The 14,088-nt window shown below is 45.1% G+C and overlaps 5 protein-coding genes across 6 annotated transcripts; 4 read left to right on the top strand and 1 right to left on the bottom strand.

Moving 5' to 3' along the window:
* Window positions 1-447: 447 nt before the first annotated feature.
* LOC108084479 (uncharacterized) lies at window positions 448-991 on the top strand. The gene is made up of 3 exons (XM_017180701.3): window positions 448-607; window positions 672-780; window positions 840-991. The coding sequence occupies exons 1-3, from the start codon at window positions 541-543 to the stop codon at window positions 928-930; spliced, it is 267 nt and encodes an 88-aa protein (XP_017036190.1). The 5' UTR covers window positions 448-540; the 3' UTR covers window positions 931-991.
* Window positions 992-1,260: 269 nt separating this feature from the next.
* Window positions 1,261-1,823, top strand: LOC108084478 (short spindle 7). The gene is made up of 3 exons (XM_017180700.2): window positions 1,261-1,385; window positions 1,449-1,557; window positions 1,623-1,823. The coding sequence occupies exons 1-3, from the start codon at window positions 1,319-1,321 to the stop codon at window positions 1,717-1,719; spliced, it is 273 nt and encodes a 90-aa protein (XP_017036189.1). The 5' UTR covers window positions 1,261-1,318; the 3' UTR covers window positions 1,720-1,823.
* On the bottom strand, window positions 1,809-4,131 carry CDK2AP1 (CDK2-associated protein 1). The gene is made up of 2 exons (XM_017180699.3): window positions 3,863-4,131; window positions 1,809-3,808 (listed from the first exon to the last, which is right to left on the bottom strand). Exon 2 carries the CDS (start codon window positions 3,781-3,783, stop codon window positions 2,941-2,943), a length of 843 nt encoding a protein of 280 aa, XP_017036188.1. The 5' UTR covers window positions 3,784-3,808; window positions 3,863-4,131; the 3' UTR covers window positions 1,809-2,940.
* Window positions 4,132-4,266: 135 nt separating this feature from the next.
* Klp10A (kinesin-like protein 10A) lies at window positions 4,267-10,825 on the top strand. 2 transcript variants are annotated; one of them, XM_017180696.3, is made up of 4 exons: window positions 4,267-4,416; window positions 5,201-6,405; window positions 8,022-9,060; window positions 9,934-10,825. In XM_017180696.3, exons 2-4 carry the CDS (start codon window positions 5,363-5,365, stop codon window positions 10,249-10,251), a joined length of 2,400 nt encoding a protein of 799 aa, XP_017036185.1. In that variant the 5' UTR covers window positions 4,267-4,416; window positions 5,201-5,362; the 3' UTR covers window positions 10,252-10,825. The 2 variants fall into 2 exon arrangements, with proteins under 2 accessions (XP_017036185.1, XP_017036186.1); XM_017180697.3 differs by lacking the exon at window positions 4,267-4,416 and adding an exon at window positions 4,972-5,123.
* Window positions 10,826-12,446: 1,621 nt separating this feature from the next.
* On the top strand, window positions 12,447-13,630 carry LOC108084453 (uncharacterized). Its single transcript, XM_017180663.3, has one exon. It carries the CDS (start codon window positions 12,556-12,558, stop codon window positions 13,435-13,437), a length of 882 nt encoding a protein of 293 aa, XP_017036152.1. The 5' UTR covers window positions 12,447-12,555; the 3' UTR covers window positions 13,438-13,630.
* Window positions 13,631-14,088: the final 458 nt, after the last annotated feature.

Raw genomic sequence — 14,088 nt, 5'->3', positions numbered from 1 at the left:
ACATACCAAATTTCAGACCGATTGGTACAGTAGATTTTGAGTTATCCTGTACACCGACTTTAAATATAACATTTTACAGGAGAACTCCTTAAACTTTGGAACCCCCTTTGAACTACGCATAACTTTGTCAGTTTTGCTATAATCGATGTAAATCTTTTAAACAATATTCTTTAGATATTAGACCTTTTTTAATAAAAAATAAAAAGTTAAAAAAATAAACAAATAAATTTAAATTAAATAAAATAAAAAAGGGGTACCACCCCCCCTTAACAATATATATTTTTACAGAATCCCAAAATGTTCCAGATAATACCAGCTGCTAGGAGAGTGCTAATATACCGACTGCTGCTATATCTGAACAATTGCTGTGCTAGATTTAACAAGAACTTTCCACCTTTAATATTGATACACCCCAGCCTCTTGACGCAGGCGATCTTCTTGACCTTTCAATCTAATCGCGGCGAGGAACTAACCCAAAGAATATATAGCTTGGCAGCTGGACAATTGTCAGATCAGTTTGCTTCTCTCTTTGATGACAAGATGAAGTCGGTCACATTTGTGCTCTGCCTGCTTGTGCTGGGCGCCCACTCGCTCCTGGTGTTTGCCGGTTGGTAGATGATCCCCTGGGTCCCTACAATTCATACATATGCTCACCTATCTGTTCTCTCCAGCGGACTGCGAAATTGCCGGCCAGAAGCTTAGCGTCGGACAGACGTATAGCCCGCCGGAGCGTTGTTTGCAATACACTTGCCAGGGACCCAAGAAGCTAGCGGCCAAGACGTAAGTTTGCTCCATAAATTGAATCCTCCACTTAATACTTCTTTTGTTGTCCAACATAGATGCGCATCGGTACAGAATTTAAAGCCATGCGAGATGGAAAGTGATCTGACCAAGCCGTATCCCGACTGCTGTCCCAAGTTCAATTGCTAAGCCACTGAATGTGAAAGTGAAACCTTAATTAATTGCAATAAAGCTAAAGTAACCTAAATAATTTGTGGCATTAACTGGTGGATTTTTACAAGTTGAAAAAGTGAATCTCTACAAATCTCAAATGGTTTACATAAAGCCTTAGCCTGTGGTTAAGACTACGCCAGCATAAAATCAGAATTAATTACTTAAAGCATCTTAGCATTACCAGTTAGTTTAGTTAATAAATTAATTTCTTTTAGTTAATCGTGACTTGAAATATTCACCTTTACATCTTTGCATCCCGCTCTCTGGGCTATAATCTTGAATCTAATCAATTTAATCGATTATATATATAGTCCGGCGGCTGCTGGTCGATCATCAGATCGGTTTTCCTCTCTCCAGAGACCAGATGGAGTCGGTTACGTTTGTGCTATGCCTCCTGGTGTTGGGCGCCCACGCGCTGCTGGTGTTTGGCGGTGAGTCCTGACTTACTTCTGGCTTTATCTGCTCATCATCTTGATTCCCTTGCCCCTTCTCAGTGGAATGCAATATTGACGGTCACAAGTTAAATGGTGGAGAGAAGTACACACCGAAAGGTACCTGTATGGAGTACGAGTGTCATGGCAATGGGGCCGTTTCGCTCGTTGAGTAAGTCGCTCTTATCCTTCTCTTTTCTTTGTTGAGCCCTTTCTCACGTAAGATGTGTAACGCAGGTGTCCCATGGAGCTTTCCATCAAGGCCTGCAAGGAGGTGGAGGAGGACTTGTCCAAGCCATATCCCTCCTGCTGTTCCTATTTCGAGGATTGCTGAAATACTGGAAACTAAATCCTCGCTACCATGGAAAAAGCTTTGATTTTCCTCGATAAGTTTACAAAGTGGAAAAGTGAAAAAACGTTGACTTACAAAAACCAAAATTGCGCATTTATTTCGATTTGGATGTCCAGTTTCGGTTTGGTATACAGGCTTGAACTTAGTCGTATTTGCTCGTCTCATACATTCAGTAAATATACAAGTTGTTGTCCTATGCATATATAGATGTATATATTATAAAGATTCTCCGTGTCAATTGCCACTAAATTTGTTGCAGGTTCACCATTCGTCATCATGCACATGGCTTGTGTGTTTGTTTGCTTGCATAACAGATGTATACATATATCTCTTTCTCTCTATCTGCTATATCTCTATTTGAATTTGTATAGTTTTCTAAAATAACGAGGAGGGACAGCCCCAGGCGGCGGCAGTGACGAACGATCCTACTGGCCGTGTGGCTGATCCGCTCCTTCGCATTCACACTGCACACTCTACGCACAGGCACACGGATCTCTGGGCAGCAGCGGCAGGTGCTTGCCTCCTCTTAAACCTACGATTACAGTTAGATTCATATATATATATACCTATATATATATATGTGTATAGTATATGTATTGTGGTATAAAGTGAACGAAAGGAGCATATAGCGTTTATATATTTAACTGATTCGTAACCTGAGCTAGTCTAAACATTCTTTAACTATGGTCCGGCAGCGGCCCGAAAGCCATTCAAGTTGGAAATGGGATCAGGTCAGGTCAGGTCAGGTCAGGTCAGGTCAGGTCAGGTCAGTGGGGGTTTCTTACAAGTTATTTCAAGTATATCGCTACAGTTTAATGCTTAGTTTTTGTTTGGGGAACATTGGGATTAGGATGTGTCGATTCCCGGATACAAGGTTTTAATTTCATTTACTTATGAAAGGAATTTGTAAACAGAAAAGCTCTTTCGACACAACAAAATCATGTTTGGGCATTACAAGGACATTTCCAAGGATAAATCAACGTTTTCTAGAGTTAATATTACAATAATTTCCTTTTGGGGGACTAAATCGAAATTTGATCAACTTCAAAATAAGAAAACTGGTCTTTCCTGCTTGAGATTCCCTATATCATCGTTATTATCGACACATCCCACCCTGGTAAGGAGATTAACCTAGTCATTGACGGACGACGCCTGGCCGTTTCAATCCGGCGTCGCCAGATGCGGCGCCAGGGACTCCTCCTCTCATTGACGCGCCGCTCGCTCCGTCTCCATCAGGCATTCGCGCACCAAAATTCGGGCATGGACAATGCCACGCTTTAGCCGCTCGGTGGAGCTGCGCGACCCTGTATACGTTGGTCTAATGTCGCGTCCCATCTCCTCGATGACAGCCAACAGCTGGGCGTACTTGGTCAACCCATTGCCAGTGCCCAGCGATGGCAGGCTGGCTGTAGATGTCAGTGGTGTGGTAATGTTGGCCGATGTCTGTGTAGTGACCACCACCGGGGACGTGGAGGGAGGCGGGTACTTGAGCTGGGAGGCGCTCAGGTTAAGGCCCAGGCCCATGCTGTTGCCATTGCTGTTGCTGCTAGAGTTGGAGCCCACGCCGCCCGAGCTGCGTGCTCCGTTGGTGGCCGCCGCAATGTTGGCCAGCGAGAGAGCCGCCGCGGCTGCTGCTGCCGGCGTGGCTGTGGTATTGGACTGCTGCTGGAGCAGCGCTAGCTGGGCTTGCAAGAACTGCGGTGAGTACTGCAAAGCGGCAACAGCGGCGGCCGCGGCTGCATTCGCTGCTGCCGCAGAGCTCTGCTTGCTGCTGCTGCTATAGTCGCTGGCCGAGGAGCGATCCCGCTTTCCGCTGCTGCCTCCCGTTGAGTAATCCGTGGCCGACTGGCCGGCCGAACCGGAACCGGAGTTGGAGCCAGAATTGCGCGAATGGTGGATGGCTGAGATCTGGATTTGAGGCTGCTGCTCGCGCTGTTCCCGCTGCTGCTGGTAGTTGTAGAAGTTCTGCACTTGGGAGCGTGGAATTGGTGTCACCGTGACGTCACTCAGCTTGGACTCGACGGCCTGTATGTCCATGATGTCCATGCTGCTGCTGCTGCTGCTGCGGTCTCTGCAGGCGATGTTGGCACGTCAAACGGCGCTGCGTTGCGATCCAACCACTCACCGTGTCTTCTTTGGCAGTTTGCTGGTGTTCGGGACGCGCGGTTCGCTATCTTTTTCCAATTCAGCGATTTACTTTCCTTTCTACGCACAAACAAATCTCTTGACACTAGAGATGGTCAGAGCTGGTATCGATACGCTATCGACAGACTGACCAGACATCTGTCTGGTCAACCGGCATCAATTCGGTTAATTTATATTGCAAATGCTGGCAAAATTGGGGTTTCCAAATCCGAAACTGCTGCTTACCGGGTTTCGCAATATATCAACCAAATAATTGACCTTGTTTGAAATCCCTTGGTCCCTAGCAACGAAGTTTCAATCGCCCGGCTACCAGCACTGGCTCCGATAGCGATTACGATAGGCAGCGAGTGGCAAATAGCAATGTCGATGAGCACTGAGAAACTACAAAATTGTTGACATCTGGTCGCTTTGCTAGTAAAACTATTTGAAACACATTTTGTGATATTTCGTTGTGATCGGTCGGTAAATCGCCTCGTTTTTTTATGGCAAGTGCGAATACTTTGTAGCGGTTGGGACAGCAGCGCAGCAGTAAAGGTGAGCGCAAGGCGAGCAGCAAACAGCAGATTGCAAAAATTCAATTACATTTCCGCGACCGTCTGTTTCGCTGTGTTGGTCCGTGTGTTGTGCGTGCGTGTGTGCGTATTAGTAGTGTGGGAGCCGTGTATGACGTAAAGCGATAACGTAATGTTGTCCGCTTGCATCTAATTAACGTAAAGCCATTGATTATTGCAGCCCCCCTGCCAACTCCTCGCTCAACTGTGTTTTTTATGGTTTTTTTTTGGCACTTCGCTGCATATGTGTCGCTATGTGCGCGACAGTGTTGCACAGTGCGGCGAAACGGCGGCGATCTGTGACTCGGCTGTGACCCATCTTTCTCCTTTCCCTCCCCACCTTTCGCCTATTAGTTTTCCCTCTTCTTCCTGCAATCCGTTGTTTTGTTATCCGTTGCCAGACGCGACCAAAGCGACAGTTGGCATTTAAATTTGGTTTAAGCGCACACATGCAGGCACAACACACACACACACTGGCATACTCGCACACACACCAAACAGACGCTGTCGGCGACCTCGGAGGCGAAGAAGAAGCAGTAGAGTTTAACACGAACTTACGAACTTGCAAACTCCAAAACGTTTGCAGTTCCACAAAAAATCGTTGAGCAGCATTTGGTTGCCATCAAGTGCTCCTTGCTCTCGGTTGTCAGTGCCCCCAAACTCCCCGCATCGAGTTCATTTAGAGTTATTGTGAGCTAACACTACATTCCTATTTTTGCACCGAAAAATATTGAACTAATTTTTTTTCGTGCTCTTTTTTATCGTAGAATTTTCGTTTTGCATCTACCAAACAGTTTTGACACTGTCTACGTCTAACGGGACTAGCGAGCACCAGAAAGCAGTGCGAACCAGAGAGGAAAGGACTACACATAACCACAAATTGCACACAACGCAGCAGCGACCTTAGGCAGTCCAGGTCCAGAATCGAGATGGACATGATTACGGTGGGGCAGAGTGTGAAGATCAAGCGCACCGATGGCCGCGTCCACATGGCCGTGGTGGCGGTGATTAACCAGCCGGGCAAATGCATCACAGTCGAATGGTACGAGCGCGGCGAGACCAAAGGCAAAGAGGTGGAATTGGACGCCATATTGTCTCTGAATCCGGAGCTAACCGCCGATGCTGTGGAGCAACATGCCGCTCCCGAGCCGAAGAAGCAGGCCACCGCACCGATGAATCTATCGCGCAACCCCACGCAGTCCGCCATCGGCGGTAACATCACCAATCGCATGACATTGGTCGGCACCACCCATATGAACAAAATCCAAGAGGCCTCGATCCCGCATCCGCTGGGCAACAGCCAGTCCACCAACACGATCAACAATACAAATAGCAACATAGCACCTCAGGCAACGGGAACGGGCCTGCAGCGACCCCGTTTCGTGCAGTCCACCAGCACGGCCGCCGGCGGCCAGCAGACGCGCATCGCCTCTGCCGCTTCCAATAGCACAATCAATCCCGGCTCTACAGCCGCTGCTTCTGCTACTTCATTATCACAGGCCCAGACCCCATCGCAGGCGAGCAACACGACATCGCAGGGAGGTGCTGGTGGATCGCGACGCTCGCACGCTCTTAAGGAGGTGGAACGGCTTAAGGAGAACCGCGAGAAGCGGCGCGCCCGCCAGGCCGAGATGAGGGAGGAGAAGGTGGCGGCAATGAACCAAGATCCAGGCAATCCCAACTGGGAGACGGCGCAGATGATACGAGAGTACCAGAGCACTATGGAGTTTGTGCCGCTGCTGGACGGACAGTCCGTGGATGATCATCAGATTACGGTCTGTGTGCGCAAGCGTCCCATCAGCCGTAAGGAGATAAATCGTAAGGAGATCGACGTCATCTCGGTGCCGCGCAAGGACGTGCTTATCCTGCACGAGCCACGCTCCAAGGTGGACCTCACCAAGTTCCTTGAGAATCACAAGTTTCGCTTCGACTACGCCTTCAACGACACATGCGACAACGCCATGGTGTACAAGTGAGTATATTCATTCTAATTCTAGCTGCGGGCGGGCATCTTAAAAAACCCGACTCCAAATTCATTGCCTTTTTAAGCCAGACAGCATAAAAGGATTTATGTAGTGATGTAGCTCGAGCGTTAGCCTTGTCACCGAGTTATTAACGCCAATAAGCAATTCTGAGTAAGGAACCTTTCCTTTCCACATTAAATTTTGTGTTTTCCAGATGGCTTTAGTTAATATCTTTGGAATAAATAACTCTTATTGATTTTAGTTCTTTAATCGCAAATCTTTATCAAAAACTGAATGCAATCGAACTAACCATTCGCTATCTGTTTTGACAGGAAGTAAGTTAATCAGTAACGATTACTCATCAGTGATTTTAGGATATTGTTTACTTTTCACTTAGTTCAAAATAATCATGATTATTCATGTATTTCCTATTAAATGACCACCTTTTACGGAAGTTAGTGGTTCAATTTAATCAATCAATATTGTGAGAGCCTGACTTGGTAGTATTTGTTATATTTTCTTATTTAGACAATTACTGCTTCACGGTCACTGCGATTGCAGAGTCACTGTTACTGGCTCCACACTGCTTGGGCATCTCTGTCTGAGCTACTCATTCCCACACACAGACACACACGCTCGCAGAAAGAGGTGAGACAGCGAGAGAGACATGCAACTGAAAGCGGTCGCTCCCGAAATAGCCAAGTTTGTTTTATTTTTTTGTTTTTGCTGTTCGTATGACTAACAGAAAAAGCCCGCTGTCCGCCACTGCCCCCCTGCCCAACACCCCTCTAGGTCATTCACTATGAACCTGCCGATTTGCGTTCGAACCCGCTCTCTCTCTCTTTCTCTCTAAATTGGTGGATTCTGCCAGCGGAAGAGATTTCGAAAAGTAACTGCCTTTTGGGCCGGCATTTGTTCATTAGTGTGTAATTTTGTGTGTATGTTGCCTTCAATTGAATTAAAGCGGCTCTCGGTTAGCGCGCTTTGTTTGTTTTTCTTTGGCTGTCTCATTGTTGTCTGCCCTCTCCCCCTCTCTCTCTCTCTCTCTCTCTCTCTCTCTCTCTCTCTCTCTCTCTCTCTCTCTCTCTCTCTCTCTCTCTCTCTCTTCTCTTTCTTTGCTCTGCCAACAAACTTCTTTTTCCGGCCTTTGCGCATGAGTCAATGGCTGCTTGTGGTTAAGAGGGAGGGGGAGGAAAGTGGACGTAACGTAACGTCGCCTATAGAGGCTACGACACTACGTCACGGCGAAAGCAAGTGAATCCCGATGAGTAATCTCAACAGGGCCTTAAAACGTAATGTAACGTAACAGATAACGGTTAATTAGTGTTTAGTGTCTGTTTTCGGCATTATAATTTATAATATAAATATGAAAACCAATCTGCAAGGGTATACAAACTTCGGCGTGCCGAAGTTAGCTTCCTTTCTTGTTTGAGATAAATTTAAAAATCACAGTTTTGAGAAAAAGGCAAAAAAATAACCTTTGCAGGAGTAGGGCTACTCTAGATGACCCCCTTAAATGGATTGCTCCTTATTATTGCTTAATGTCATTAAATCGGTGAAAGGATTCCTTATTATTCTTTTTATGCCCTCCTTGTTATTCATTACCACCTTTATCCTTTCGCAGATTCACAGCGAAGCCGTTGGTCAAGACCATCTTCGAGGGTGGCATGGCCACTTGCTTCGCCTATGGCCAGACTGGCTCTGGTAAAACGCACACCATGGGCGGCGAGTTCAACGGCAAGATCCAAAACTGTAAGAATGGCATTTATGCCATGGCCGCTAAGGACGTATTTGTCACCCTGAATACGCCCCGTTATCGATCAATGAACCTGGTCGTCTCGGCCAGCTTCTTTGAGATATACAGCGGCAAGGTGTTTGATCTCTTGGCGGAGAAACAGAAACTGCGCGTCCTGGAGGACGGCAAACAGCAGGTTCAGGTGGTGGGCCTCACCGAGAAGGTGGTGGACAGCGTCGAGGAGGTGCTGAAGCTAATCCAGCATGGCAACACAGCCCGTACATCTGGCCAGACGTCGGCCAACGCAAACTCATCGCGTTCGCATGCCGTCTTTCAGATTGTGCTCCGGCCCATGGGCTCCACCAAGATCCATGGGAAGTTCTCGTTTATCGATTTGGCAGGCAACGAGCGTGGCGTGGACACATCATCGGCCGACCGACAGACGCGCCTGGAGGGCGCCGAAATCAACAAATCACTTTTGGCACTTAAGGAGTGCATCCGAGCGCTGGGGAAGCAGTCTGCCCATCTTCCCTTCCGTGTCTCGAAGCTAACGCAGGTCTTGCGCGACTCGTTCATTGGCGAAAACAGCAAGACCTGCATGATTGCTATGATTTCGCCAGGTCTGAGTTCGTGCGAGCACACGCTCAACACACTGCGTTACGCGGATCGAGTGAAGGAGCTGGTGGTCAAGGATGTGGCCGAAATCGGTGGACCGGTCGGTGACACTTCTGAGGTGGTCGAAATCATGGACGATGAGGAGGAGGAGGAGGAGGAACTCAAATACCAGGCGCATCCGCACTCGCACCAGCATCCGCAGGCCTCACAGTCCCTGCGCCACTCGACCGCGGGTCTCAACAATAACAACAACAATAATAATAAGAACGGAAATGCTAGAAACATGGACCTGGCCATGCTGAGTTCGCTGAGCGTGAGTATTAGCTCGCTTAACATGTTCCTAATTCATAATCGTGGTCACAGCTATACTAGCCACCAGATCCCTTACAGAACTCTTGATTAAGATCCCCTAATATTAGTTTAGTATAGGAAAGCTCGATCTAGTTAGGAATTTGGTCCATCGAACCCCTAACAAGCAGGCATTGCCATTAGCTTCCTTAGCCCTAGCTCAGTCACAACCTAAAACAGCTTCGGCTTCAAAATACACACTGCTCGAGTCTATTTCCTATTCGAGTGCCGGCATAGAAGCCACTGAGAGTCCACACAAAACTACAAGATGCCGAAAACGACCATCGAGCGTCGCAAGAAGCCAAAGACCACGCCCTATGCCCGCCCAGTGCCAGCTGTCGAGCGGCATTCGCTTAAGGTGCAGACGAATAACGGGGACATGGTCCAACTCATAGCCGAGGTTATGGAGATCCGTCAGCAGCTGTCCCCGTCGAATATGCAAGTTACCGGGGAGTTGCCAAGATGTTCTGGGACGTAGTCAAAGAATTAAAATTTGCTTAGTTAGGATGTTCATTTAGTCTCCAGGATGTTCATTAAATATGTGACCCCGATCAGGAGGTGGTGCAATACGAGGCTGTGGTCTCGTCATAAATAAAATAATGCCTTTATTGAGAATTATAAAAATAACTAAAATAATTAAAATAATAAATAAAATAATTAAAACCATTTATATACTTAAGGTTTTTAAAAGGTTTTTTTTAAGTTTTAATTAATTTTTTTTTTTCAAAATTTTAAAGTGGTTACATTTTTAAAATGTTTATCCCGTGGACTTTTGTCGCTTCCCCCGTTATTATATTACATGATTAGTAATCCAGACATAATCCTATGCCATCTGCAGGAACACGACATGTCCGACGAGCTTATTGTGCAGCACCAGGCCATTGACGACCTGCAACAGACGGAGGAAATGGTGGTGGAGTATCATCGGACCGTGAACGCCAATCTTGAGACCTTTTTGTCCGAATCGAAGGCCCTGTACAACCTAACCAACTATGTGGACTACGATCAGGATGCATACTGCAAGCGCGGCGAATCGATGTTTTCCCAGCTGCTAGACATTGCCATCCAGTGCCGGGACATGATGGCCGAGTATCGGGCTAAGCTGGCGAAGGAGGAGATGCTCTCCTGCAAATTGAATCCGAATAGCAAGCGTTAGTGGTGATGAATCCATCCCCCTCCCGCATTCCAACCGAATCAAAATTCTCACCCACACCAATCCATATCCACACAAATTCCGGCTCATTCACAACTCGTACACTCTCTGGCTTCTCATTTCTATATATTTTTTAACGGCACTGTTACACTGTTTGTATTCGATATTCGTAAATGATTCAAGGCCCAGGCAGGCCGCACGCTACCTTCCATCTGCGTATTTCGATGCCTCAGATTAAAAATTTATTGGGTGGAACAGCCACTGACAGTGAGAGCCAGAAAGACGAGAGTCTCTTCAACACGCACTCACACACGCACGCACACCCAGATAACGGATAACGGAATGTAAATCAGAGAATAAAGGACTGTCCTGGGCCCTTTCCACCAATTCTTCGTAGTCTAGCCTCATTCTTTCTAGCCGATTTGAACGCTAGGGGTTCAAAATAAATAAAGACTTGCCGGAGGGACTTCCCTTCTATTAAGTTTTTAAACTAATTCGTAATCGCAGAAGGCATGTCAGTTGTATACTCTAGAAACTAGGCACGAGAAGAGATTAACCATAATTTACACACAACGAACACAGCTACATGAAACGTAAAACAACAACCCACATAAGAAACACTAAAAGGTTCCCCTCTCGGATTACTATTACCACTATGATTTCAACGGAATCATACTTTTGTAAAAGAAAAAGACATTTACTATATTTTAATTACCACTTACATGCATATGCATACGTTTTACGCTCTACTATTATGCATAATAGAAGATTCCATTTAACATATATATAGTTACCACCCAGATAGTCTTGAGTGCGACATTGCTCCCTTGATGAAACTTCCCGCAACAAACCCACAAGTAATGAGATTTCACTAGGGCAAGTTGATGGCGCATTGTATTTATTGAAAGGCCACAAAACTGTATTTAATTTGTATTAATTTAATTAAATAAAAAAATTATAACTGCACCAAATCCACATACTATTCCCCCCGTAACTATGAAGCAAACCATGTGGCCCGAGCGTGTTTTTTTGTTTTTTTTTTTTTTTTTGATTGCATTGCGTTGTGCTTGTTTTTAGATATTTGTAATTTGTAATCCTCACTTTACCCCCGGTTCTCTCTATACTCTGATCTTGTAATACCTATAATTTATGTACTTTGTATTTTTTTTTCCGTCATTTTAAGCGACTTTTTTGGGGGGCGTGAAGATGAATTTAAAATGCAAACAGTCTTTATATGATTTGCATTTCATTTTGTACTAATATTTATTTTATATATATATATATATATCTATTTAATTATGTATGTTTACATGACTAAAACCAGTATCGAAGGCAAATCGAAACGAAACTTAACCAAATCACAGATTTCCACCCACACACACACTGCTCTTGTACCACACTTATACCGAGCCGAGGGAGCATAGTAACCTAGCCTAGCCTAAAACGAAACCTAAACGAAATCGAACCGAAATGAAGTAAATGAAATGAAATGCAGAAATTAAAACGAACTCTCCATACACACACGCGTGCTTCTCCCAAGGCATATTTATGCAATCCAGGCGTCTAATTATTCTGTTATTGCCTTTCTCCAGAGCACTTTAAATATAAATATATATTATAAACAACCCCCTTCCCCGAACGGTAACAATTTTTTAATCCACCAAATGCGAGTTTTTAAAACAATGTTAATATGGACAACAAAAACACAAAACACAAAACTGAATACGAGTGCTTCGATATTATGCGGTATAAAAGAAGTGTTAGGACTTGGACTCTAATAATGTATTATTAAATATAAATAATAATTTATATTGTAATAAAAGTGAACATACACAACTAAATTTAACATTAAAGATGTGTAAACGAAAAACAAAAGAAATTGTGTTTTATGTTTAGTTTTTTATAAGAAGTCTTTTTTTTAGTTTCAGAAATAGACTAAACAAATCAGAAAGTTTTATAATTTAACAAGAAAGGAAGCTAACTTCGGCACGCCGAAATATTAATTATATTATATTATTAAATATTACACAGGTCGAACTGCAAATAAGATTGGAATGGAAATCTGAAACCGCTTTAGCTCACGTTGGCATGTTCTGCCCGTCGTGGTCCCTTACAGAAGCTCAGATCTAGTTGGCCCTTTGATCCATCGAACCCTCAACAAGCTGGCTTTGTCTTTAACTTCAGCTTTCTGTCAGCCTTGGCTCAGTCAGTCACTTCCAGATCCAGCCACAGACTATAACACATTGCTCGAGTTCGGTTCCCAGCATTTTCTATTCTAAGCCATTGAGAGTGCACACAAAACACAAGATGCCCAAAGTGACTACCGAGCGTCGCAAGGCGGAAGCCTCATCCTCTACAGCTGCTGCACGGTACACCAGCGGGCGCGCATTGCATTCCGCTTACTGTCCAAAACCTGGCCCAGTCGGAGGCGGTAAAGAACCTCTAGCAGGTGGACCTGTTAAAGTCGCCCCGAAGACACCGCTGCCTCGCGTTTGGAATTGCAACAAGCCCAAGATCTTGAAGAGTTTCAACGTATATGGCAAGCAGGCTTTGCAGCCAACTGGCAAGGCAGCCAACACCACCACCGTCCGGAGGTGGGTGAATCCTCCGTATCCAGTCGATCGCCCGAAGACCAAGAACCGAGGTGATGGGCCACGCAATTACGATACCTTATACGTGCCCCTAGACGATGATGATAGAGTTAATGCCACTGCCCAGATACCCCAGCCAGCATTAGGCAATATCTCGAAGGCAGTAGAAGCCAAGCGCAGGCAGGTCTACATAAACCGCTGGACCCAACTGGAAGCTAACCAGGAAGTGCTCAAGGAGGAACAGCCACCCTTTAGGCAGTTTCCGTGCCTGCTGCCGGCAGGCGAGCGGCATTCGCTTAAGGTGCAGACGAGTAACGACGACATGGTTAAGCTTATAGCCGAGGTGAGGGAGATCCGTCAGCAGCTGTGCATTGGGAGTGAGCCGCCGTTGCCGCCACCACCTCAATTTGCCGGGGAGTTCCAGCCGCCGCCGCCACCGCTTGTGCGCAGCCGTACCCAAACGTATTTCTCAATTTGCGACTGCCCCCACCCGAAACTGTACGAGTATGTCAGACGTCTGCCCCATGCCTCGACTCCATTTACTCCGACTCAGACCGAGCAAGGCGAATCTGGATCTGGATCTGCGGCGGATAATTAATTTGAAAGCGTCCTCGTCCTGCGTTTTTCGTTACCCGTTGCAGGAGGTTTTGTTCATTGAATATGTGACCGATCCGGGTGGGGACTGGTGACAAGTAGAAGTTCCCATTTGATGGATAAAAAGAAATTTAAGAAGTTTGAAATGAATAAATAATTAAAAATATAAGAGTATTCGAAGCTAAATCCCAGCTAAATCAATATTTTTATATGTATAATATAATTATATAATAATATTAATTAATAATTAATAATTTTAGTCAGAAGGAAGGAGTGAAGCAGTCATTTTCGACTCTATAAAGAATATATATTATTGATCAACATCAACAGCCGAGTTGATCTAGCAATGTCCGTCTGCCCTGTCCGTCTGTCCGTTTTGGAGATATTTGAATGAAACTTTGCAGATAGTCTTTTGACTACTCTCACTTTTATATATGTCGGGACGGGTCGAATCAGATGACTATATCTTATAACTGCCATAGCAAGATCGACAAATTTTTATAAAAATAAGTATAATTTCTCTGTTTTATTTTATTTATTTTTTTATAAATTTTCATATTTTTTGAGATATAATAATTTTGTATTATTTTTGTTTTCATTTTTATGTAGCTGCCATAGAAAAAACATTATAACTGCCGTTATTCTACATGTTTTT

Source organism: Drosophila kikkawai, chromosome X (genome assembly GCF_030179895.1).
Source record: "Drosophila kikkawai strain 14028-0561.14 chromosome X, DkikHiC1v2, whole genome shotgun sequence".
Classification (NCBI taxonomy): domain Eukaryota; kingdom Metazoa; phylum Arthropoda; class Insecta; order Diptera; family Drosophilidae; genus Drosophila; species Drosophila kikkawai.
The sequence above is the reverse complement of the archived record's forward strand: the minus strand, read 5'-3'. Positions and strand labels throughout refer to the sequence as shown.

Bases quoted from the DNA above. Each gene is read 5' to 3' on its own strand.
- LOC108084479 (XM_017180701.3), top strand. From the start codon at position 541: ATGAAGTCGGTCACATTTGTGCTCTGCCTGCTTGTGCTGGGCGCCCAC. The intron at 608-671 runs GTTGGTAGATGA...TGTTCTCTCCAG, and splicing joins CTCGCTCCTGGTGTTTGCCG to CGGACTGCGAAATTGCCGGC. The intron at 781-839 runs GTAAGTTTGCTC...TGTCCAACATAG, and splicing joins AAGAAGCTAGCGGCCAAGAC to ATGCGCATCGGTACAGAATT.
- LOC108084478 (XM_017180700.2), top strand. From the start codon at position 1,319: ATGGAGTCGGTTACGTTTGTGCTATGCCTCCTGGTGTTGGGCGCCCAC. The intron at 1,386-1,448 runs GTGAGTCCTGAC...GCCCCTTCTCAG, and splicing joins CGCGCTGCTGGTGTTTGGCG to TGGAATGCAATATTGACGGT. The intron at 1,558-1,622 runs GTAAGTCGCTCT...TGTGTAACGCAG, and splicing joins GGGGCCGTTTCGCTCGTTGA to GTGTCCCATGGAGCTTTCCA.
- CDK2AP1 (XM_017180699.3), bottom strand. From the start codon at position 3,783: ATGGACATCATGGACATACAGGCCGTCGAGTCCAAGCTGAGTGACGTC.
- Klp10A (XM_017180696.3), top strand. From the start codon at position 5,363: ATGGACATGATTACGGTGGGGCAGAGTGTGAAGATCAAGCGCACCGAT. The intron at 6,406-8,021 runs GTGAGTATATTC...ATCCTTTCGCAG, and splicing joins GACAACGCCATGGTGTACAA to ATTCACAGCGAAGCCGTTGG. The intron at 9,061-9,933 runs GTGAGTATTAGC...TGCCATCTGCAG, and splicing joins CCATGCTGAGTTCGCTGAGC to GAACACGACATGTCCGACGA.
- LOC108084453 (XM_017180663.3), top strand. From the start codon at position 12,556: ATGCCCAAAGTGACTACCGAGCGTCGCAAGGCGGAAGCCTCATCCTCT.